The sequence below is a fragment of the Heptranchias perlo genome, chromosome 45 (assembly GCF_035084215.1).
Source record: "Heptranchias perlo isolate sHepPer1 chromosome 45, sHepPer1.hap1, whole genome shotgun sequence".
NCBI classification, from domain to species: domain Eukaryota; kingdom Metazoa; phylum Chordata; class Chondrichthyes; order Hexanchiformes; family Hexanchidae; genus Heptranchias; species Heptranchias perlo.
In genome coordinates this window covers 2186788-2211743 of record NC_090369.1, presented here as the reverse complement: position 1 = coordinate 2211743, position 24956 = coordinate 2186788, and the positions used below count along the sequence as shown (strand labels likewise).

General features: G+C 52.4%; 2 protein-coding genes across 2 annotated transcripts in view; one reads left to right on the top strand and one right to left on the bottom strand.

Annotated features, from left to right (window-relative positions):
- huwe1 (HECT, UBA and WWE domain containing E3 ubiquitin protein ligase 1) overlaps positions 1-24956 on the bottom strand; it is a 194705-nt gene that overhangs the window by 94358 nt on the left and 75391 nt on the right. Inside the window, exons 23-29 of the mRNA XM_067976234.1 lie at positions 12765-12822; positions 10715-10891; positions 9358-9603; positions 7281-7414; positions 5353-5465; positions 2963-3154; positions 1852-2068 (exon numbers count right to left, since the gene is read on the bottom strand). Of these exons, the coding sequence (XP_067832335.1) occupies positions 1852-2068; positions 2963-3154; positions 5353-5465; positions 7281-7414; positions 9358-9603; positions 10715-10891; positions 12765-12822 (1137 nt within the window). The remainder of the gene's footprint in view (positions 1-1851; positions 2069-2962; positions 3155-5352; positions 5466-7280; positions 7415-9357; positions 9604-10714; positions 10892-12764; positions 12823-24956) is intronic.
- LOC137306826 (repetin-like) lies at positions 16019-24906 on the top strand. Its single transcript, XM_067976226.1, has 4 exons — positions 16019-16123; positions 17626-17735; positions 20196-22766; positions 22875-24906. The coding sequence occupies exons 1-4, from the start codon at positions 16019-16021 to the stop codon at positions 24904-24906; spliced, it is 4818 nt and encodes a 1605-aa protein (XP_067832327.1).

The following is a 24956-nucleotide window of genomic DNA, read 5'->3' as shown; positions in this document are numbered from 1 at the left end:
GGATCGGACAAGGCCCTGTGGGTGGCGGAGAGGGCCCAGGGGCTGAGGGGCCGGGTCCTGCTCCTACTTCTTGTGTTCTTTAGATTTGAGGTTAGGATCAGATCAGCCATGATCTTATTGAATGGAGGAGCAGGCACGAGGGGCTGAATGGCCTACTCCTGTTCCTATGAAACGGAAAGGGCCATTCTGGTGCTTTAGGGGGCACTCTAAGGTGAGGCTGAGGCACATTGTTGTGGCAGGACAGTGTCAAACAACAGCATCTAAGCCACCCCTTTGTGGGCCACGAAGGTGGGGACCATGGAGCCTCAGGGACTCCTCATCCCCGTTCAGCCCAAGTACCTGATGCCAACAGATCTCGGTGCTCTGATTTAGGATTTATACAACCAATGAGGCAACTGTACCAAACACAGCCCTTTTCCAGACCTCCAGATCCAGGAAATTCGAACAGGACAAACCAGCGAGTGAGAAATAAATGCAGGAAGAACTGAATTGCCTGGGCTTCCTGGGACAAAGATGGGCCACAGGCCTTATTTTGAATACCCCTCCTGTATTAGGAATGGGCAATAAATGCCGGCCTCGCCAGCGACGCCCACATCCCATGAACGAATAAAAAAAAAATCTATCAGCGTTGGGCATGAAATCTCAACCCCTTCCATGCACCCTCAACAGAACACAGACATGGAACAGTATAAGGTCCGAGCGTACTTCCTCAATTCTAGGCGGTTCCATGCTTCAGACGTTAGTGACAGGCACCTTCAGCCTAAGGAAGCACACAACTGTACTGCAAAGCACTTTTGTAAGGGTCCTGGATCGACACCCTCCCCGATACACCCACTCCTGTTGCACTTTTTGTTTTGGGGGGATATCGAAGGGAAGGAAAGACAGAGTAGCACCTCAACTCATTCAGATCCTTCCCAGTGGCACAGCATCCACTTATACAGCATCTAATCCCATTAGCAAAATGTCTCAAAGCACTTCGAGCAGTGAAATACTTCGTGTCATAACTAATGCAAGAAAACATAGCAGCCATTCTGGCCAGCAACAGCCCGCAAAACATGAGGAGCGAACCAGTTAGCTTTTTTTTTGGCAGTGGTGTTGATTGAAGGAGGAACGTTGACCAGGACACCAGGAGAGCTCCCTGCTCTTCCAATAGTGCCACATGAACTTTTTAAGTCCACTTAGGAACAGGAGGACGCCATTCAGCCCCCTCGAGCCTGTTCCGCCATTCAATTAGATCATGGCTGATCTCCGTCTACCCGCCTTGGTCCCTTAATACCCTTACCTAACAAACATCTATCAATCTCAGTTTTGAAATTTTCAGGTGACCCCCCCAGCCTCCAGAGCTTTTTTTTTGGGGGGGGGGGGAAAAGGGAGTTCCAGATTTCAAATACCCTTTTTGTGTGAATAGGCAGATGGGTATAACAGGCACTTGAACAGGCGGACGGGTTTAACGTCTCATCCAAAGAACGGCACCTCTGACAGTGCGGCACTCCCTCAGTACTGCAACGGCGTGCTGCCTGGATCACGCGTCTATGTGCAGGAATTTGTAAGGGGGGGGGGGCTCAAACCCACCACACCTATCAACACAACCAACTGAACCAAGTTGACATCACCTTTTCGAAGCAAACTGTTACTACGATAAGAACATAAGAAATAGGAGCAGGAGTAGGCCAATCGGCCCCTCGAGCCTGCTCCGCCATTCAATAAGATCATGGCTGGTCTGATCCTAATCTCAAATCTAAATTCATGTCCAACGATGGAAGCCTTTAGTCTTTCTTGCAGCGAACCGGCTACTTGGCATCGAGCTGTCTGAATGAAAATCTGACCAGTGGAGGCGAAGATAAAACGTACCTGAACCTGGGAGTCGGTGTGTACGGCGGCGGTTGCCACGACAACCCTTTGGTTAGGAGTTTGGTGAGAGCAGACGCCGTCCCTCGCGCCGCTGGCGTGGGCGCCGTGGTGGTGCTGGCGGGGTGGTGACTCCGTCTCTGCCGCACAGGCGATCCGACGCACAGCTTGACCAACAACCCGAAGAGCTCGGCCAGCGCCCTCCCGAGCCTCGAAGACGCTGAGATCACAAGGCAGGATGAAAATCGGCGTTAAACAAGGAGGGGGGGAGATAAAGGATAAAGTCCTTTTCAGGAAGGAACAACCACTGTGAGGAGAAACTGGCCCCAGATCTGAGGTAGCTGATGGTGGCAGGAAGGGGTGCCAGAACTGGCATCAGGGGTAGTGGGAAAAGGGGGCGGGCGGGCGGGCAGGCAGCTGGAGTTCCTGCTCCCGACTGCTACGTAGCAACCCGCCCGCTGGAAGTGCGATGGGGTGAACGTCAGGCAAGGACAGGACTGCGACACCCTTCAGCCTGCTGACACTCTCCAACAAAGGTTAAACCCAATAATTACCAAGGGCGGTCACAGCTCATGTGGAAAAAGTACTCCAGCAGGACGACAACTGCTTTGGGAGAGAAAAAACAAAGATAGGGAGAAAATGAAAAAAAATTCACGAGTGTGCTTGATGGAACATGAAGAATTCCAGTCCAGGTGAAGGGTTTGGGGTGAGGGGAAAAGAGGCAAAAAGGATTCAAATATTCAACTTCAATTTAAGACATTGGGGTGCACTAGAACCACAAAGTGATCCACGACATTAAGACACACTCCGGTAAGGCAACTAGCTGCAGCGAATGTTCAAGCACTCCCCTGCTTTGTACATTTATAGGGTCCCAACATTTTCAAACAGCCCAGCAGCTGTACAAACACAGACTGGGCACCCTCACTTTCAACACAAAGCATGCTTAATGGCATCCAAGTAGTCTTTCTGGGTATCATGGCTTCCAAAGCTGATGGGACTTGATGCGCACTGCCAGCATCTATTTTTAATTTGTCCGTTAATACCGGATAATTTAGGTTTAACATTGGATTTGGGGCGGGCGGGGAGAAAGATTGAAGGGCGTGCCCTGACTCACCCGAGAGCAAGGGTTTGATCTGCTTGATCCGTGCAGCCATGGCAGGGGTGATCTTGGACTTCCCTTTGGTGTCGGAGGTGCTGGGCTCGTCGGTCTCCATTGGCGCGAGCGTGTCCCCGTCCAGGCTGATCCCCTCCAACAGCCCTTGAGCTGAAGACTCCACGCTGCCACCGGCTGCGTCCATTTCAGCTTCTGAAAGGAAAAAAAACAAAAAACATGAGGGGTGATGTCAGGAAACACTTCTGCGCATAAAGGGGAGTGGAAATCTGGAACTCTCTTCCCCAAAAAAGCTGTTGAGGCTGGGTGGGGAAAGAGTCAATTGAAAATGTTAAAAAATTGAGATATAGTTTTTTAGGCAAGGGTATTAAGGGTTACAGATCAGCCATGATCTCACTGAATGGCGGAACAGGCTCGAGGGGCTGAATGGCCTGCCCCTGTTCCTAGTTACTGCAGGCTCAAGATTTGCTATCTGGCTCAAGAGGAAAAGTAGAGTTTCTTTTTTTGGTGGTGGGGAGGAGGGGGCAGAGAGCAGGAAAGAGGGCAATAAATGTTGAGGAAGGAGAGGGATTCTAGAAACCAAGATATATGGAAAAGAACTGCAAGAGCAGAGAAATGGAGACCAGGGGCACTGTTGAAATATTACGCTGGAAAGGGAACACAGGGAATGCTTTTAAAAGCTCAAGCTGAGAGATGCCTTTTAGGAATAAACAGAGCGCTCTCCAGACTTTCAGCAGCAGTGTTAAACTCTTCCAAGATGGTCACCCTACCCCCAAATACGTCTTAAACTGTACTTTAGGAGGACCGCATTCAGACACATCCGCTATACCGAAGTAAACTTCCCCGTTTCACACACCGGCAATCCTTCCGCTCCGTGTGACGTTAGAATTTGCCAATTAGATCCAATTATGGCAGTTCTGTGGTCCTCCATCTTAGAATTGGGCCTGGACCTACAAAACTCATTTCTCTTAAGGACTGGTGCAACGAAACCCTCCCTATGCCAACTATGACCGTCCAGAAAGGATTCAAATCCCACCGGGAAGGAGAGTGTTGTAACCAATGCCACCAAGACCCCGAGTTAACTGCGGCCAGGCAGGAAGTCCCTAGGGCAAATAACCACACCCTCTTAACTTTAACAGCAAGTGATAATTCGAACACAAAGCCTTATCTAGGTCTTGATATACAACATCTGAAGAGGCCATTTTTTGCCCCTTTGGAGAGGGAGTGATGACCATATTGAGGCATTTTACTCAGCAGCACACAACACTCGAGGTGGGTGCATTGCAATGACAGGCAGCCCCAGAAGTGGTTGTACAGCAAGTACTCCTACCAGCACAAACGTACACCCATTTCACAATTCGAGATATACAGACCTGCACCATTCTTTGCCTATTTAAAGCTGCTCCAGCACCCTATCCCTCATGTTAAAACAATACATCCCCCGATTTCCATCGCTCCACCATTGGCGGTCGTGCCTTCAGGGGCCTAAGCCCTGAGCTCTGGAATTCCCTCCCCAAATCTCTCTCTCCTCCTTTAATGCGCTCCTTAAAACCTACCTCTTTGACCAAGCTTTTGGTCACCTGTCCTAATGTCTCCTTGTGTGGCTCCGGGTCAAAACTTTGTCTGATTTACGCTCCTGTAAAGCGCTTTGGGCTGTTTCTTTTTTTTTATTCGTTCACGGGATGTGGGCATCGCTGGCGAGGCCGGCATTTATTGCCCATCCCTAATTGCCCTCGAGAAGGTGGTGGTGAGCCGCCTTCTTGAACCGCTGCAGTCCGTGTGGTGACGGTTCTCCCACAGTGCTGTTAGGAAGGGAGTTCCAGGATTTTGACCCAGCGACAATGAAGGAACGGCCGATATATTTCCAAGTCGGGATGGTGTGTGACTTGGAGGGGAACGTGCAGGTGGTGTTGTTCCCATGTGCCTGCTGCCCTTGTCCTTCTAGGTGGTAGAGGTCGCGGGTTTGGGAGGTGCTGTCGAAGAAGCCTTGGCGAGTTGCTGCAGTGCGTCCTGTGGTTGGTACACACTGCAGCCACAGTGCGTCGGTGGTGAAGGGAGTGAATGTTTAGGGTGGTGGATGGGGTGCCAATCAAGCGGGCTGCTTTGTCTTGGATGGTGTCGAGCTTCTTGAGTGTTGTTGGAGCTGCACTCATCCAGGCAAGTGGAGAGTATTCCATCACACTCCTGACTTGTAGATGGTGGAAAGTCTTTGGGGAGTCACTCGCCGCAGAATACCCAGCCTCTGACCTGCTCTCGTAGCCACAGTATTTATATGGCTGGTCCAGTTAAGTTTCTGGTCAATGGTTTCACTACGTTAAAAGACGCTATGTAAATGCAGGCTGATGATGTAGTACGTGCCCCAGCGCCTGGTAATATGCATGTTAACAGCTCACCTGATCTCTTGGCTCCAGTGGTGGTGCCCGGTGTAGCAGCGGCAGCAGGCTTCTCCTCCTTTGGCACCAGCTTCTGCATGTCGGCCTGGCCAAACTCACAGCCTGCTGGAAGACTGAATCCAAACGGACAGTTAGCCACGTGCGTACCACCCCCCACCCTTCAATCTGTACCGTACCGCGCAAACTTATACATAGTGCAACATTCTGGGATTACACACTCCCGGTAAACCATTAACAAATTTGCAATCAGAAAACATTGATTTGAGGAACAAATCCTGACAGCACTCTGGCTGTGAAAGCCACGACAGACATAAAAAACACACAAATCACAGTACCTAGTCTGTTAAAAATAATTCTAAAGTGATTGAGGCTTCCTTCCAACTCTGGGTTCAGGTGGTTTATAGATTCCGAAGGGTAATTGCAGGGCTGGGAGTAATTGTCTCACTTGGCTTGTACTTCGAACAAAGCCACTGTTGGCATCTTCTGCTTCTCTATGCATCAATCTTAAAACAAAATGTATCGCTTGGAAAAGGGTGATTGTTTTTTAAAAATAGACTTTTGTATTGCTCAGAAAGGGATGATTGATGGGTTGAGGAGAGTGTGGTGCAAGAAAGGCACAGCCAAAATATACACTGAGCTTTCTGGGTCGGCAAGAATCGGAAAAGACCGACATACTCTCTCAAACAATCCCACGTTTATACAAAAGAGAAACCACAAATGCTGGAGATACACAGCAGGTGTGTCAGCGGCTAAAGAGAAGGATACACTCGTGTTTTAGGTAGAAACACTCGGGATAAAAGGGGCCCGACCTGGCATTGTTAAACTGCTTCTTTCCTCCCTTCAGGTGGATGAGCCAGATGGGAATTTCATTGAATCTTACAGCAGAGAAGATGGCCATTCGGCCAATCGTGCCTGGTCTCTGAAAGAGCTGTCCAATTAGTCTCACTCCCCTGCTCCTTCCCCATAGCCCTGCAAATGTTTCCTTTTCAAACACTTGGTTTTCGTTTTAACATTCTCCCCCCGAAATTCTGATGTGCTCTGAATTCAGATTGAACCTGTATGAACAGCACGAGCGGAAACGGGGTGATAAAATGAGGCTATTTGGCAACTGAGATCTGCAGCTTTTGGGAGTAAAAAATAAAAATAGTGACAGCCTGTCCAACATACAGTAAAATGTGACCAATGTACAGTGCCTGAGAGGAGGGATGTTTTGGCACAGTCCCTCATGTCCTTCTCTCAGACTAACCTGCTTAATTCCCATATTTCCTGGTCCAGTAAATCTATACTTTCACCACTGGGATCGGGGCTCAAATCCAGAATGGTGCCCTGACACAAATCCAAGGGAACCTAGTGTCTCAAAACGCTCTTTAGGGTAAAGGTACCCCCTTACTTAGAACATAAGAACATAAGAAATAGGAGCAGGAGTAGGCCAATCGGCCCCTCGAGCCTGCTTCATCATTCAATAAGATCATGGCTGATCTGATCCTAACCTCAAATCTAAATTCATGTCCAATTTCCTGCACGCTCCCCGTAACCTCTAATTCCCTTTACTTCTAGGAAACTGTCTATTTCTGTTTTAAATTTATTTAATGATGTAGCTTCCACAGCTTCCTGGGGCAGTAAATTCCACAGACCTACTACCCCCTGAGGTGAAGAAGTTTCTCCTCATCTCAGTCCTGAAAGAACAGCCCCTTATTCTAAGATTATGCCCCCTAGTTCTAGTTTCACCCATCCTTGGGAACATCCTTACCGCATCCACCCGATCAAGCCCCTTCACAATCTTATATGTTTCAATAAGATCGCCTCTCATTCTTCTGAACTCCAATGAGTAGAGTCCCAATCTACTCAACCTCTCCTCATATGTCCGCCCCCTCATCCCCGGGATTACACCTCCTTGTTTGTCAAGTCTGCTATTCAACGATGCTCACCTGTTTGGAGTACACAGGGAGAGCAGCACAGTGCTTTCCCACACCAGTGAGCAGTACAGTTGGCTGAGCTTGTTCAGGACATTCAGGCCCAGCTGCGAGCCCCATTGGTTCACAGATATAGAACGGATTTCACTCTGAAAGAACAGGGACAAATAGTCAATCCTCAAATCCAGTGTCAACTCCACACAACAGCAAACAGGCAGTCAAACAGTTGGAGCAAGAGCCTGAGCGCACAGATGTAAAGGCCTGAATTTGCAAAAGACACACACACACATCCCAATGTAACAGCGATGCAAGGTTTCAAACAACTTGCATTTATACAGCGCCTTGGACGTAGAAAAACATCCCAAGGCACGTCACAGGAGTGTTACCAAAAAAACAAAATTGGCACAGAGCTACATAGTGGGATATTAGGACAGGTGGCCAAAAGCTTAATCAAAGAGGTGGGTTTTAAGGAGGGTCTTAAAGGAGAGAGAGATACAGTGGCAGAGAGGGAATTACAGAGCTTGGGGCCAAGACAGCTGAAGGCACAGCCCGCCAATGGTGGAGCAATGAAAATTGGGGATACGCAAGAGGTCAGAGTTGGAGGAGCGCAGAGATCTCGGAGGGTTGTACACCTGGAGGGGGGTTACAGAGTTAGGGTGGAGCGAGGTCTTACAGTGCGCAAGAGGCATGTCAGTGTCCAAAACTGCATCTCGCAGCAGTGAGTGCCTTGCAAATGGACTGGCCACTGTTTCCAGTCAAATCCATTAAAGCAGGCAGACTACTACGTGAATCACGTGGTATTCTGTGCAACCGTCAACCATCGTTCCACAACCCCATTACAACTCTGAAATTTTATTGCAAATTCTCTTTGCAAACTGGGGGGAAAAAGGGAGGACAAAAAAAAAGGCAAAGATGGGTGAGCGAAGATGCCTCCAAAGATGAGCTGAAAAATAACCCAACTTTAAAACCTACTGCATTTCTTCCCCAACGCACTGACCCTGCTCAAACTCAAAATTGTGCATTACTTAAGACTATTTCCTCTTAAGCTGAAGTAAATGTTTTGATGACTGGTAAGGTCGAATACAAATTAAGATGCTGCCGCATTACCCCAGGTGGGAAGATGCTGACCTCTTTGCAACTGCGGGACATCCCTTGCTTCTGGGATGCTCCGGGCTGGTGCTCAAATTCTGCCCTTGATTGTGGATTCCAAGAGGATTTGAGAAATAACATTCAAAAGGTGAAGCGTAGGCTCACTGCAATCCTTCAAAAAGGGAGCTGGGCGAGTTTAACATAGAGTCTAAAGCTCAGAAACAGGCCGTTCGGCCCAAATGGTCCATACCGGTGTTTATGCTCTGCACGAGCCTCCTCCCACCCCTCGTCATCTCACCCCATCGGCATATCCTTCCTCCCTCAAGTGTTTATCTTGCTTCCCCTTAAATGCATCTACGCTACTCGCCTCAACCTCTCCATGTGGTTGAGGGCAATTAGGGATGGGCAATAAATGCCGGCCTTGCCAGTGACGCCCACATCCTGTGAACGAATAAAAAAAAAATGTGGTAGCGAGTTCCACGTTCTCACCGCTCTCTGGGTATCCCTATTATATTTCTAGTGACTCTCTTATATTTATCAATTCCTGAGAGAGCAGAGGACATCGGATAACAGGAGGTAGGTGAGGCGTAACGGGAGTCACTGGAGTCTCCTGGAGCTTGATTCATTGCCTTTGGGTTTGGGGCGGGGGGGGGGGGGGGGAGGGAAAAGAGGGGTGGTGTTAATGGTGCACATGTCGAGATGGAGCAGTTAGTCTTTCCCTGTCCCTTCCCATATCGACATAAAAAAAACTCAGCTGTATCGAATTAAGATTCTCAAACAAAAGCAATTAAAACACTGCGGACGCTGGAAATCTGAAATAAACACAGAAACACTCAGGTCAGGCAGCGTCTGCGGAGAGAGAGAAACAGAGTCCACGATGCAGGTCGGTGACCTTTCATCAGAGAGTCACCGCCCTGGAACGTTGACCGTTTCCCGTTTCTCTCTCTCTCCGCAGACGTTACCTGACCTGCCGAACGCTTTGCAGCATTTTAAAGACCCTCACCTGTCCCACTCTGCAGGTGTGCACAAACATCATGATGTAGGCGTGCGCCGCGGTGAGCGCGTGCAGCAGCGGCGTGGCCTGGGCCGAAAGGGTCGCGTCAGCCACGTTGCCGGCGTTTGCCAGTTCCCGCAGGAGGACAGAGCCACCGGGGGTGTCGATGGGTCGGTGCAGGGGCTCCAACGACGACAGTATGGTGTCCAACTGAACAAGGCCTTCCTGCAGTACCTTCAGCTCGTGAGACAGCGTCTGCATGAAAAGGGATAAAATAAAAAACACAAGACGGATTAGGTTTGATAATTCTGTGCCAGGTGCTGGTGCAGCAGATACAAAATGGACCAGTTAAGCATCCCATTTCTGAGGACTGGTGTCCAACAGAAACAGTTAAATCAAGCACCAACACACACCGCCCCTGCATAAGTCTCTGAAGTGGGGTTTGAACCCACAACCTTCTGATTCAAAGGCAAGAGTGCTACCCCGCTGAGCCACAGCTGACACCTAGGCACACCCTAAAAACCCTAAATAATTGAACAGTGGGTCAGCATTTAGCACGCTAACTCTACATGAATGGGTCACATTCCCAGTTTTAATTGGCAAGTCTCCTGTGGTAGAGAAAAAAGTTAAACAGTGTTGTTCAACTAATTTATCTTCCTTCTGTGCACATTTCATAGGAACAGGAAGAGACCATTCTGCCCCTCGAGCCTGGTCTGTCATTCTATTAGATCACGGCTGACCTGTTATCCGAACTCCATTGACCCGCCTTGGTTCTGTAACCCTTAATACAAAAATCTATCAAGCTCAGTTTTGAAATATTCAATTGACCCCCAGCCTCAACAGCCTTTTTGGGGAAGAAAGTTCCAGATTTCCACTCCCCTTTGTGTGAAGAAATGCTTCCTGACATCACCCCTGAACGGCCTGGCTCTAATTTTATTATGCCCCCTTGTTCTGGACTCCCCCTCCCCTCCCGCCCCGCACCCCCCCCCCCACCCCACCAGAGGAAATAGTTCCACTCCATCTACCCTATTGAATCCTTTAATCATCTTAAAGATCTCAATTAGATCACCCCTTAATCTTCTAAACTCGAGGGAATACAAGCCTAGTCTATGCAACTTTCCCGGTCAACCTTTTCCATTGTAAACTGCTATGTGCACATTTAGAATGTAAACTTGTCACACTGGAATGTACCTTGCCTCACAGACTACGAACCTACTCGATAGAAACCACAGCAAAGGAAGAGCCCACTGTATCTCCGTTCGCTCTTCGATTGCAGCAGCCTACCCGAAAGCCGATTTAAAAAAAAAATATGCAAAACTATTTCCTGGCCCCGCTGAAAGACGGACATAAATCTTGCGGCACCTACCAGAATGGACTTGCAAACCCCCGCCACGGCCTGGCAGGCGGCCGAAGTGGGGAAGTCGATGGGGAGGTTCGGAAGCCCCAGGATGCACACGAGTGGCTGCAGACCCTTCTGGGTCACAAACTCCTGGCAGTGATCGTCCGTTGTGTTGTTGCTCAGGATCGACTCGACAAATTTCATCTTTCCCAACGAAACAAAAGAGGGACAATGGTTAAACGGGCATCCGATTTAAGGTCAAACGGGATAGCGTGGGCGGAGGGGAGAAAATAAAACACCCCATCTACGATAAAGTTGATTAAAAACACGTCATTCCTCAGAGAAAGTTACGCAAGCTCTGTCTGAATTGCTGCAGGTGTCTCAGTGAGTAACTGTCTTGTGTTTTGCTGAGCCACAGACCAGGAAGAGTCCCAGGTCCAATCCCTGGGTTCTGAGTAACTGATCTCACCCAGGAGTGCCGGGGCCACGAGAGCTGACCAGACTTTGTACCCCTACGATTTTGGGGATGGGGATAGAGAGAATGATGGAGGTACACCTGTGAAAAACAGCCACCTGGGTGAGGTACCAAGGTGGGAAATGCGGACTATCCAACTATAGCATGAAACACTTTATTCAGAAGCACAGGGGCGGAAGTGGGGAGGAAGATGGTTACATCGGGCAAGTCTCCCTTCCGACAGGACTGTTTGCAGTAACTCACTGGATCGCTCCAAGATAGGCGAGATCATGGCTTACGCTCTTCACTACAACTCAGTAATACGAAGCAAAACTGCACTGATCCATATTGATGCGTTAACCTGCTACCCACCAAGGGGCCTGTTTAGGGAGAATTTCACTGCCAGCATCCCTCCTTAAGGAGAGACTATGTTCCCTATTTCATTCGATTTTGGAATATTTTGTTTCAATAGGATCAGGGAAAACATGTTGCATACTGAATCAAAAAAAGTCAACACAGCCCATAACACATGCTGTGTCCACTTGGACGGTGAAAAAAGCCAGTTATTCAATTTACATTCTATCCTTCCACACTCAGGATCTGCCTAAAGTGAGCACTTCGAGTTGTATAACACTGGGGTACAGTACTGGTGGGTCCAGGTCCTTCACTGTATAACACTGGGGTACAGTACTGGTGGGTCCAGGTCCTTCACTGTATAACACTGGGGTACAGTACTGGTGGGTCCAGGTCTGTCACTGTATAACACTGGGGTACAGTACTGGTGAGTCCAGGTCCTTCACTGTATAACCCTGGAGTACAGTACTGGTGGGTCCAGGTCTGTCTCTGTATAACCCCGGAGTACAGTACTGGTGGGTCCAGGTCCGTCACTGTATAACACTGGGGTACAGTACTGGTGGGTCCAGGTCCGTCACTGTATAACACTGGGGTACAGTACTGGGGGGTCCAGGTCCGTCACTGTATAACACTGGGGTACAGTACTGGTGGGTCCAGGTCCGTCACTGTATAACACTGGGGTACAGTACTGGTGGGTCCAGGTCCGTCACTGTATAACACTGGGGTACAGTACTGGTGGGTCCAGGTCCGTCACTGTATAACACTGGGGTACAGTACTGGGGGGGTCCAGGTCCGTCACTGTATAACACTGGGGTACAGTACTGGTGGGTCCAGGTCTGTCACTGTATAACACTGGGGTACAGTATTGGTGGGTCCAGGTCTGTCACTGTATAACACTGGGGTACAGTACTGGTGGGTCCAGGTCTGTCACTGTATAACACTGGGGTACAGTATTGGTGGGTCCAGGTCTGTCACTGTATAACACTGGGATACAGTACTGGTGGGTCCAGGTCTGTGAATGTGGGTGATGGGAGCAACTTGAGGGGGTGAATTAAGAGGATCACACGACATGGAGGTGCACCGACCCAAATGCATTTCCTCTGAGGGTGCAGGTAACCAATGTGTCATACACCGTTGGTGATGACACTTCCCTTTCAGCTTCGTGATGGATCAACGAAAGTGCTACTCAGATAGGGCTGCATCATCCCCTTTCGCAAAAATACACGAATTGGTTTACTTTCGATACTTGAAAAGTAACTGATCACTTACCACGTTCAGTATATAATCCATCAGTGGGATTGGTATCCGCTCCTCAGTACCAACCACTCTGAAAAATAAAAAAGATATTCCGTAAACAAACGTCATCTGAAGAAATCACCAGGCTCTGCGTCACCTCGGGGAGCTGCCGCAGATGCCTTGTTGGCAAGGAGGCCAAAAAGCCACCAAGCAGTGACCTTTCACGCAGCTCTCGCTGTACATACGCAGTTAATAAAATTAAGCCAATTCTGTGATCGTCAAGGCGAGGTCAGTGTTGGGGAAGTGGCATCTGGCTCCATTTTTGCAGCCAGTATAAACATCAAGCAAACTCCCACAACCTGTGCTTAGCCTCGGCAGTATATCAAATCTCTACTGTAAATGAGACATTCCATTCCCCTAAAAATAACCGGAAAGATACAGCCCAAATTAATAACTATTGCAGATCTTTGAAATTTTGTACAAGCGACTTACACACTCTCAGATCTTGTTCAATGCAGAGCACATATTGCATTTCCGATTATACGATACTCACGGGTACATAGATTGAGATGTCCGTCATATTGTTCTACATACTGGGGGAAGTGGTGGGGGGGGGGTATTCCAACAGGGGCAGCTCATTCCGACTCAGGGACTGGGGGTCCTTCGGGAAAGGGGCTGGGGGAAATTGAGGAGCCGCATTGTATTAAGGCAGCGACAGGTACCTACAGCGGACGAGTGGTGCGCTCGGCTCTGTCTCTCTTCTGCAGTTGGCCGGAGGGTCGCTCCACCCTCCGGGGCTTGCAGCGAGTGGGTGGGAGACTGACGCAGAGGGAGGGGCACAACCCATTCCTATAGTTCTTAAAATATTCCTTAAATTATTAAAAGGGACTGTCGACAATTCAAAATACAGCAGCACACGGGGTTAACAATCAGAGCGCTCCTGCAGAAAAATTATATTTTTTTAAGAAAAGGGCATTCTTTCGGAAGTGCCAAGTGAGCTGAGTGCTTCTGGAAACTGCTCGAAGATGAGAAACTAAGCTGGTTCACAAAGGAAATGTACTCACGGGAGTCCGGAAAAGACAGCAGGCTTCGAACAAAATGGCGACCGAGCTGCTCGAGACGAACAACAACAAAGAGCCTTTTAGCCGTTCTCCCTCCGTGTCAAGAGATTAATTAAGAGACGTCATGGAGGCGGGTGGGAAGAAAAATCCTCAGTGGGGAACGGTCAAAGCGTTTGGACACGGAGAGGTCTTTGCTTCTTCCCCCCCCCCCCACCCCCCCCACCCCCACCCCCCCCACAAGTGAATTGGCCCGAAGTCTCAGTCAACCCACCACTGCAATGCGGACGTTTCCTCAACTCGCCCTCTGACTCGATTCTGCGTCACAACGAAGGTGGCAGGTTTCCCCTCTCGCCAACCCCCAACCCCACCGTATCCCGAAATCCCCATCCTTTAAAAACCCTTCCGAATTCATAACACGACCAAACCGCCGACCGCCGACGCTGGTCTGCTCGCTTCCTGCCGCGCTCGGTTCCGATTAGAGCAGCGGAGGATGCCGGGGGCCAGCTGCCCAAACCGCTCACAGAGAACTATTCTGCGGGGGCGACTGAAACCAATCTGTGATGGAGGGAGACACGGCAACAACAACAAAAAAAAAAATAGCGACACAAAAATCACGAAGGTACGTTTCTACGCCTCGAGACACAGCTCTCTGACGCAGTGCACATGCTCAGTCGGCAACAGCTCGACTCGAGAGAGGCTGGCCGGTGGCACGGCCTCGCAACAATACACCCGCAATGAGTTTCTACTGCGCCGGCGTGAATGGCACCACAGCCTTTGATCTCAGCCCAAAAATAAAAATTAGACGGCCGTTTCAGAAACTAGATTTATTCTGGCTCAACTGTCGGCAGATTGTCGGCTGGTGGGGCTTAACTGTTTGTGATCATCGACACTGAGGCTGCCCCTCTCAGTGCAGCAAATCCACGCTTCTTTCCCCACCTCCCCCCAGGGTGGGATTAAAAAAAAAGAAAGTGGAGACCAGTCTCTCTGCAAGACGGGCGGCGTGCACGCTAAGATTCAAGGCAGCGAAGGGGTCCGCACCTCAAACGCGCAGTGCTGGCAAAAGGCAGGACACGGGCTGGTGTCCCTTACCCCCTGGATTAAGCAACAAGTGGGGAAGAGTCCTACATTAGAGAGTTTCTTTTTGAACAACTTGCATTTATGTAGTGTCTTTAACATAGTGAAACATCCCAAGGCGCTTCACAGACAAAATATGACGCTGAGCCACATGAGGAGATAGGAGGACAGGTGACCAAAAGCTTGGTCAAAGAGTTAGGTTTTAAGGAGCATCTTACAGGAGGAGAGGGAGGTAGAGAGGCGGAGAGGTTTAGGGAGGGAATTCCAGAGCTTGGGGCCGAGGCAGCTGAAGGCACGGCCGCCAATGGCGGAGCGATGGAAATCAGGGTTGCCCAAGAGGCTTAGGAGCCCCTTTGCTGAGCTTTGGTCCTCAAGAGTTATGCGCTGTTGTAAATATTACTTTTTGATCACTTTGCAAGATACTATTGGGACAGAGAACCTAACCACACACGTTTCCTCCAGCAATGGGAGGAAAGGCCATAGGTCCCCATTTCCAGAGGGTGGGAGAATGTGTCCATCAGACCCAGAACCACACCGATTGCCTGGATGCTTTGGTGACTCCAGATTAGCTCTGGAGGATCACACCTGCCCTTCGCAGTTGAAACTCATCTAAACCTTTTGCTTGACCAACTAGTAACTGCCAAGATCTAGGGTGCGAACCACCGGTGGAGAAGGCAAGGACGAAAGTCAGTCATTTCTGAAGATGGAGCGCAACTGCATTCATTTTCTTCGCCTGCCACAGGTTCTAGACCAGCAATCCAGAAGGGACCGCGGGCTCTCCAGGAAAACTGCGGGATGCCAAGAGCCAAGTAATATTCCCCAACTCTGATCACTGCTTATGCAGCGTCAAAGTAGAATCAAAATCCATTCGAGCTCATTCGTGCAAATGCATCTCTTAAAATGCAACAAGCATTTTACATCAACAATGGAAAACCTCAATCCTGTGAGGGCGAAGAAAATGAATGCAGTATTTAACCGCTTCTCTCTAACGATCACTGTCTTCACACAGGACAGTAACGCTGCAGAGCAGATTTTTGACCTGGGGTCCACGTAGGCATCAACACCCCATTAGGTCCATCTGATCATTGCCCGAAGTTGCAACATTTTCCCCCCTTTGCGCCCCGGGGAGTAAGCAGCTCACCTCTGCAAGCGATGGCAATCAGAGGAGTAAACCGGTCTACCAGCAGTCTCGACCGTAACAGCACGGGGGCCCGAACACAACCATACCTACGACCGCAGGGCATCGACGTCCCAAGAGTAATGCGCTGCACAGCAAACCTGTTTGTGGGATCTTGCTGTGTGCAAGTTGGCTGCCGAGTTGCCCACATTACAGCAGTGACCGCACTTCAGAAATACTTAATTGGCTGTAAAGTGCTTTGGAACGGCCAGAGGTGGTGAAAGGCGTTGTAGAAATGCAAATCTTTTTTACTGCACAAAATAAATCTGCAGATACTTGCACAGTTTTAAAAAAAAAAATCCCCTCCACCTTTGCAGGTGATCTTTTGCCCGTTGAACTGGCAGGATTGTGCCGTCCCGCTAAAACTGCAATAGTCAGCACCTCGGTAGTCGGAGGGTTAACAGTGCAAGCTGGGAATTGGAGGGGCTGTTTTCCTTTCCAATGCATTGCTGGCGCAGGTTCAGGGGAGACTGCAGCATCTGCCAAAGTTCAGCAGCAAGATGCAAAGCCAAACTCCAGAAAAAGGAGAGAGAGAGAAGAAAAAAAAGAGAGACTTTTCAGCAGCTCATTCAGGGAGATGTGACAAGACTCTGCACTCAGCAACACGCACCAACCAATAGAGCTCTCCCCCACTGCTCGAAGGCAGGGGCTTAGCAAATCCAACTTGCAGAATCTGCGCACGGCACGTTTAAACGGGGAAAGTACGTATTTCCTTAAGTGCTGAGCTACCAGCAACCCACGGGCAATGCAACTGAGCCTTGAAAGGACAGTGCTCAAAAGTTAGTGCACAACACACCTCCGATAATACTGAAGTTAGGTGCGTTTATCTCCCCTTGTGTGTCCCCTACAATGGCACAACTTGGCTTTCAGCTTCCACATTACATTCAACCTGCGGCAATATGCAGAACAACGCGGCTGCAGGAGGCCTGCGTGATTTCAGGTTTTGAAGAGGGGCTTTCTGGGGACAGACTTAGCATGGCAGAGGGGTTTAGGCAGAGTGTGCGCGTGGGCAAGGTGGCTGAAAGTCCTGTAGGTAAAATAGACCTAAGCTAGAGGGGGAGAGGGAGTGGACAGAGACAACTCAAACCATTTCAAAACACTTGACATACAGCAAATCACTTTGAATGGCAGCGATTGCTGTGTGGGGTCTCGGTGTGCGTGCTGGCTACTCATTTATCTCGTAAAGGAGGCCAATAATGCTGCTGGTGGCATTGGTTGAGGGAGAAACGGTTGGTCAGGACACCGGGAGAACCCCGTACCCATCTTCCAACAGCACCATGGGATCTTTACCATGCAAAGGGGACCCAAATTAAAAGAGCACCTCTGACAATTCAGCACTCCCTCAGTGCTGAAATAACGGTCAACATTGAGTGTTTTGGGGGGGGGGGGGGGGGGGGTCAGTACTGAAACTACCAACGTTCTGACCCAGAAGCAACGGCACTACCAACTGCGCCAAGCCAACACAACAGATCGGAGCGAGTGAACAGTGGATTTTAACAGGGGGAACCGATCAGCTGCCGCCCTTCCGTTAAGCCATTCAGCCAGTTCTAATCGTAACTTTGTGCTGCATTTCTTGCTTTAGCCAACCATCGCTCCCTCCCACCCCGCTGCCGGCTGTCAGCGGACTTTCTCCTGCAGCTGGTGGCTGCCGAGCCCTGGGCTGCGTCCGTTGCCATCGGTCAAACAGAGCAAGTACTTCTTGCTGTGTGTACTGTAGTTCTGGAGGGGGTGGGGGGGAAAAAAAAAAAAGAGGGGCCGACAGGTGAAGACGTGGTCAGTCTGTCCGAGTGGACAGAGGAAGCTGGCAAGTTCTGCAAGAAAGATTTGCATTTTACTCGAGTTGGGATTGTAACCTTTACCTCGAGTACCGAGGGCTGCCCGGTAAGTACTCTTTCCTGCCTCATCTCTCCCCCACAAGACACTAAAAACTATTCCGCACATCCCCACCCCAGAGCAAGTGTGACTAATTCAGTAGCTGCCCCAAGTAGCTATGGAGGAGCAGCAGCCTGTCACTTTGGGTCTACTAAGAGGGCAAGCTAACAAATAGCAACCTCAGGGAGAAGATCCTAAGATCAATTACCTGGGGCAGGGGGAAAAAATGGGGAGTGTATGTTAATGACAGCAACTCTTCCCTCACAGAGAGCCTTGCACCCTTCAAATACGAACATTAAAACAACCAGCCAACACCACGCTGTATTAAAGCCACAAAGGTTACACTCCGTTCTATTCCCAAAACACAATTCACAAATTTTAGACTGCAACGGGATAAAGCTCTCATTATCGATCTGCCTTCTTCCTCAGGTGCAGTTTTAACTGTACGGTGTAACTTCTTTATTCTGATATAAACAGTGATCTCCACTGATGCACCTGGCCTTCGACATCATGAACCTTTCAGTTCTGAGGTCACCTGCCTCTGCCACAAGGAGGGGAAGGGAAGGGAAGGGCAAGGAGAGGGGGCAATGGGCTAGGCACTGATCTTTCACCTCTGGGACCTGGGCTCAGCCAGCTCAGATTAACGGGATGAATACCTTCTCTTGCAGCCTGTAAGGGTCCAATATAAAATGAATTTGGGCAGTTTCAACCCTGTGCCTAATGGACACTGGCCAACAGTAGTTGGCATTAAATTTGCAAACTCAATCACAGCGCCAAGATGGCTGGTCAGAGAAATTGTGCCCATTCATCTGATGTTGGGATAGAGCTTTACTCTGTATCTAACCCGTGCTGTCCCTGCCCTGGGAGTGTTTGATGGGACAGTGTAGAGGGAGCTTTACTCTGTATCTAACCCTGTCCCTGCCCTGGGAGTGTTTGATGGGACAGTGTAGAGGGAGCTTTACTCTGTATCTAACCCGTGCTGTCCCTGCCCTGGGAGTGTTTGATGGGACAGTGTAGAGGGAGGACTGGGTGCCTAAAATGGAAAGTATTCCTTTCCGAGCACTAACATCAGTCAGTCACTCAGATGAGCACGTTATAAAGGCTGTCAGCAGATTCTTTACTTAATTTCCCTATGCCTATGCTAATCTCAAACAGCTATCCACTTCGTCCCATTCCCCTGCCCTTCCAACTTTTTTCTTCTACTTGAAATATTTATCCACCACCCCTTTAAAGGCTTTTCTGGATTCTGCTCCCACTGCTGTTTCTGGTCGTGCATTCCAAGTCCTAACAACCCACTGCATTAAAACATTTCTCCTAACCTCTCCCTTTATTCTTTTGATGACCTTAAACTTATGCCCTCTAGTTAGCGATTCACTGACCAGCGGAAATAAGTTTCCCCCCGATTTTACTCGATCAAAGTCTCTCAATTTTGAACACCGCTGTCACTTCTCCTCTTCACCTTATGTGTTCTAATGAAGTAAGCAGCCTCAGCGTTCAGCCTCATTCTGTCACCCCTCCAAATAATGCAATTTTTAAACAAAGCAGTCTGCCTGTTTTAGAAACTTGCACTCCTATTTCTGTAACACTGACAGGGATTTAATATTTTCCTTCTTTGTATCCTCACTTGTGCTGAAATTAATACTCATCGCTGACTCTCCTACTCAAACTCATTCTCTCCCAGTGCCTGCACACTGTGGAACTCCTCCCCTCCCTACAGTCCACAAACTAAAACCAAAGCTTGGTGGCATCTTTCCAACCTTGGTGCCACAATCCAGTGGGCCTTGACCTGGGTTTTCAATGAAAAAATAAAAATAACTTGCGACAATTGGTCAACCATTCAACACTATCTGGGGGTCTCAGTCCAGGTCACCGTACGACCACCCCAGGGTCTCAGTCCAGGTCACCGCACGACCACCCCAGGGTCTCTCAGTCCAGGTCACCGCACGACCAACGCAGGGTGTCTCAGTCCAGGTCACCGCACGACCAACGCAGGGTGTCTCAGTCCAGGTCACCGCACGACCAACGCAGGGTCTCTCGGTCCAGGTCACCGCACGACCACCCCAGGGTCTCTCGGTCCAGGTCACCGCACGACCAACGCAGGGTCTCTCGGTCCAGGTCACCGCACGACCAACGCAGGGTATCACAGTCCAGGTCACCGCACGACCAACGCAGGGTCTCTCGGTCCAGGTCACCGCACGACCAACGCAGGGTCTCTCAGGACAGGTCACCGCACGACCACCGCAGGGGGTCTCAGGACAGGTGACCGCACGACCACCCCAGGGTATCACAGTCCAGGTCACCGCACGACCAACGCAGGGTCTCTCAGTCCAGGTCACCGCACGACCACCCCAGGGTCTCTCGGTCCAGGTCACCGCACGACCAACGCAGGGTCTCTCGGTCCAGGTCACCGCACGACCAACGCAGGGTCTCTCGGTCCAGGTCACCGCACGACCAACGCAGGGTCTCTCGGTCCAGGTCACCGCACGACCAACGCAGGGTCTCTCGGTCCAGGTCACCGCACGACCAACGCAGGGTCTCTCGGTCCAGGTCACCGCACGACCAACGCAGGGTCTCTCGGTCCAGGGCACCGCACGACCAACGCAGGGTATCACAGTCCAGGTCACCGTACGACCAACGTAGGGTATCACAGTCCAGGTCACCGTACGTCCACCCCAGGGTCTCTCAGTCCAGGTCACCGCACGACCAACGCAGGGTCTCTCAGTCCAGGTCACCGCACGACCAACGCAGGGTATCACAGTCCAGGTCACCGTACGACCACCCCAGGGTCTCTCAGTCCAGGTCACCGCACGACCAACGCAGGGTCTCTCAGTCCAGGTCACCGCACGACCAACGCAGGGTCTCTCGGTCCAGGTCACCGCACGACCAACGCAGGCTATCACAGTCCAGGTCACCGCACGACCAACGCAGGGTCCCTCAGTCCAGGTCACCGCACGACCAACGCAGGGTCTCTCGGTCCAGGTCACCGCACGACCAACGCAGGGTCTCTCGGTCCAGGTCACCACACGACCACCCCAGGGTCTCTCGGTCCAGGTCACCGCACGACCACCCCAAGGTCTCTCAGTCCAGGTCACCGCACGACCACCCCAAGGTCTCTCAGGACAGGTCACCGCACGACCAACGCAGGGTCTCTCTCAGTCCAGGTCACCGCACGACCAACGCAGGGTCTCAGTCCAGGTCACCGCACGACCAACGCAGGGTATCACAGTCCAGGTCACCGCACGACCAACGCAGGGTCTCTCGGTCCAGGTCACCGCACGACCACCCCAGGGTCTCTCGGTCCAGGTCACCGCACGACCAACGCAGGGTCTCTCGGTCCAGGTCACCGCACGACCAACGCAGGGTCTCTCAGTCCAGGTCACCACACGACCACCACAGGGTCTCTCAGTCCAGGTCACCACACGACCACCACAGGGTCTCTCAGTCCAGGTCACCGCACGACCAACGCAGGGTGTCTCAGTCCAGGTCACCGCACGACCAACGCAGGGTCTCTCGGTCCAGGTCACCGCACGACCAACGCAGGGTCTCTCGGTCCAGGTCACCGCACGACCAACGCAGGCTATCACAGTCCAGGTCACCGCACGACCAACGCAGGGTCCCTCAGTCCAGGTCACCGCACGACCAACGCAGGGTCTCTCGGTCCAGGTCACCGCACGACCAACGCAGGGTCTCTCGGTCCAGGTCACCACACGACCACCCCAGGGTCTCTCGGTCCAGGTCACCGCACGACCACCCCAAGGTCTCTCAGTCCAGGTCACCGCACGACCACCCCAAGGTCTCTCAGGACAGGTCACCGCACGACCAACGCAGGGTCTCTCTCAGTCCAGGTCACCGCACGACCAACGCAGGGTCTCAGTCCAGGTCACCGCACGACCAACGCAGGGTATCACAGTCCAGGTCAGCGCACGACCAACGCAGGGTCTCTCGGTCCAGGTCACCGCACGACCACCCCAGGGTCTCTCGGTCCAGGTCACCGCACGACCAACGCAGGGTCTCTCGGTCCAGGTCACCGCACGACCAACGCAGGGTCTCTCGGTCCAGGTCACCGCACGACCAACGCAGGGTCTCTCAGTCCAGGTCACCGCACGACCAACGCAGGGTATCACAGTCCAGGTCACCGTACGACCACCCCAGGGTCTCTCAGTCCAGGTCACCGCACGACCAACGCAGGGTATCACAGTCCAGGTCACCGCACGACCAACGCAGGGTATCACAGTCCAGGTCACCGCACGACCACCGCAGGGTCTCTCAGTCCAGGTCACCACACGACCACCACAGGGTCTCTCAGTCCAGGTCACCGCACGACCAACGCAGGGTCTCTCAGTCCAGGTCACCGCACGACCAACGCAGGGTCTCTCGGTCCAGGTCACCGCACGACCAACGCAGGCTATCACAGTCCAGGTCACCGCACGACCAACGCAGGGTCCCTCAGTCCAGGTCACCGCACGACCAACGCAGGGTCTCTCGGTCCAGGTCACCGCACGACCAACGCAGGGTCTCTCGGTCCAGGTCACCACACGACCACCCCAGGGTCTCTCGGTCCAGGTCACCGCACGACCACCCCAAGGTCTCTCAGTCCAGGTCACCGCACGACCACCCCAAGGTCTCTCAGGACAGGTCACCGCACGACCAACGCAGGGTCTCTCTCAGTCCAGGTCACCGCACGACCAACGCAGGGTCTCAGTCCAGGTCACCGCACGACCAACGCAGGGTATCACAGTCCAGGTCACCGCACGACCAACGCAGGGTCTCTCGGTCCAGGTCACCGCACGACCAACGCAGGGTCTCTCAGGACAGGTCACCGCACGACCACCGCAGGGGGTCGCAGGACAGGTGACCGCACGACCACCCCAGGGTATCACAGTCCAGGTCACCGCACGACCAACGCAGGGTCTCTCGGTCCAGGTCACCGCACGACCACCCCAGGGTCTCTCGGTCCAGGTCACCGCACGACCAACGCAGGGTCTCTCGGTCCAGGTCACCGCACGACCAACGCAGGGTCTCTCGGTCCAGGTCACCGCACGACCAATGCAGGGTCTCTCAGTCCAGGTCACCACACGACCACCACAGGGTCTCTCAGTCCAGGTCACCACACGACCACCACAGGGTCTCTCAGTCCAGGTCACCACACGACCACCACAGGGTCTCTCAGTCCAGGTCACCGCACGACCAACGCAGGCTATCACAGTCCAGGTCACCGCACGACCAACGCAGGGTCCCTCAGTCCAGGTCACCGCACGACCAACGCAGGGTCTCTCGGTCCAGGTCACCGCACGACCAACGCAGGGTCTCTCGGTCCAGGTCACCACACGACCACCCCAGGGTCTCTCGGTCCAGGTCACCGCACGACCACCCCAAGGTCTCTCAGTCCAGGTCACCGCACGACCACCCCAAGGTCTCTCAGGACAGGTCACCGCACGACCAACGCAGGGTCTCTCTCAGTCCAGGTCACCGCACGACCAACGCAGGGTCTCAGTCCAGGTCACCGCACGACCAACGCAGGGTATCACAGTCCAGGTCACCGCACGACCAACGCAGGGTCTCTCGGTCCAGGTCACCGCACGACCACCCCAGGGTCTCTCGGTCCAGGTCACCGCACGACCAACGCAGGGTCTCTCGGTCCAGGTCACCGCACGACCAACGCAGGGTCTCTCGGTCCAGGTCACCGCACGACCAACGCAGGGTCTCTCGGTCCAGGTCACCGCACGACCAACGCAGGGTCTCTCGGTCCAGGTCACCGCACGACCAACGCAGGGTCTCTCGGTCCAGGTCACCGCACGACCAACGCAGGGTATCACGGTCCAGGTCACCGTACGACCAACGTAGGGTATCACAGTCCAGGTCACCGTACGTCCAACGCAGGGTATCACAGTCCAGGTCACCGTACGACCACCCCAGGGTCTCTCAGTCCAGGTCACCGCACGACCAACGCAGGGTCTCTCAGTCCAGGTCACCGCACGACCAACGCAGGGTATCACAGTCCAGGTCACCGTACGACCACCCCAGGGTCTCTCAGTCCAGGTCACCGCACGACCAACGCAGGGTATCACAGTCCAGGTCACCGTACGACCACCCCAGGGTCTCTCAGTCCAGGTCACCGCACGACCACCCCAGGGTCTCTCAGTCCAGGTCACCGCACGACCAACGCAGGGTATCACAGTCCAGGTCACCGCACGACCACCGCAGGGTCTCTCAGTCCAGGTCACCACACGACCACCACAGGGTCTCTCAGTCCAGGTCACCGCACGACCAACGCAGGGTCTCTCAGTCCAGGTCACCGCACGACCAACGCAGGGTCTCTCGGTCCAGGTCACCGCACGACCAACGCAGGCTATCACAGTCCAGGTCACCGCACGACCAACGCAGGGTCCCTCAGTCCAGGTCACCGCACGACCAACGCAGGGTCTCTCGGTCCAGGTCACCGCACGACCAACGCAGGGTCTCTCGGTCCAGGTCACCGCACGACCAACGCAGGGTCTCTCGGTCCAGGTCACCGCACGACCACCCCAAGGTCTCTCGGTCCAGGTCACCGCACGACCACCCCAAGGTCTCTCAGGACAGGTCACCGCACGACCAACGCAGGGTCTCTCTCAGTCCAGGTCACCGCACGACCAACGCAGGGTCTCTCGGTCCAGGTCACCGCACGACCAATGCAGGGTCTCTCGGTCCAGGTCACCGCACGACCACCGCAGGGTCTCTCGGTCCAGGTCACCGCACGACCACCCCAGGGTCTCTCGGTCCAGGTCACCGCACGACCACCCCAAGGTCTCTCGGTCCAGGTCACCGCACGACCACCCCAAGGTCTCTCAGGACAGGTCACCGCACGACCAATGCAGGGTCTCTCTCAGTCCAGGTCACCGCACGACCAACCCAGGATTATCTCAGTCCAGGTCACCGCACGACCAACGCAGGGTCTCTCAGGACAGGTCACCGGACTATCACCCCAGGGTCCCTCACAGGTCTTATACTGTAGAGCAGTTATATCTCAGTGCAGGTCACTGTACGACCACTCTTAAGGTATCT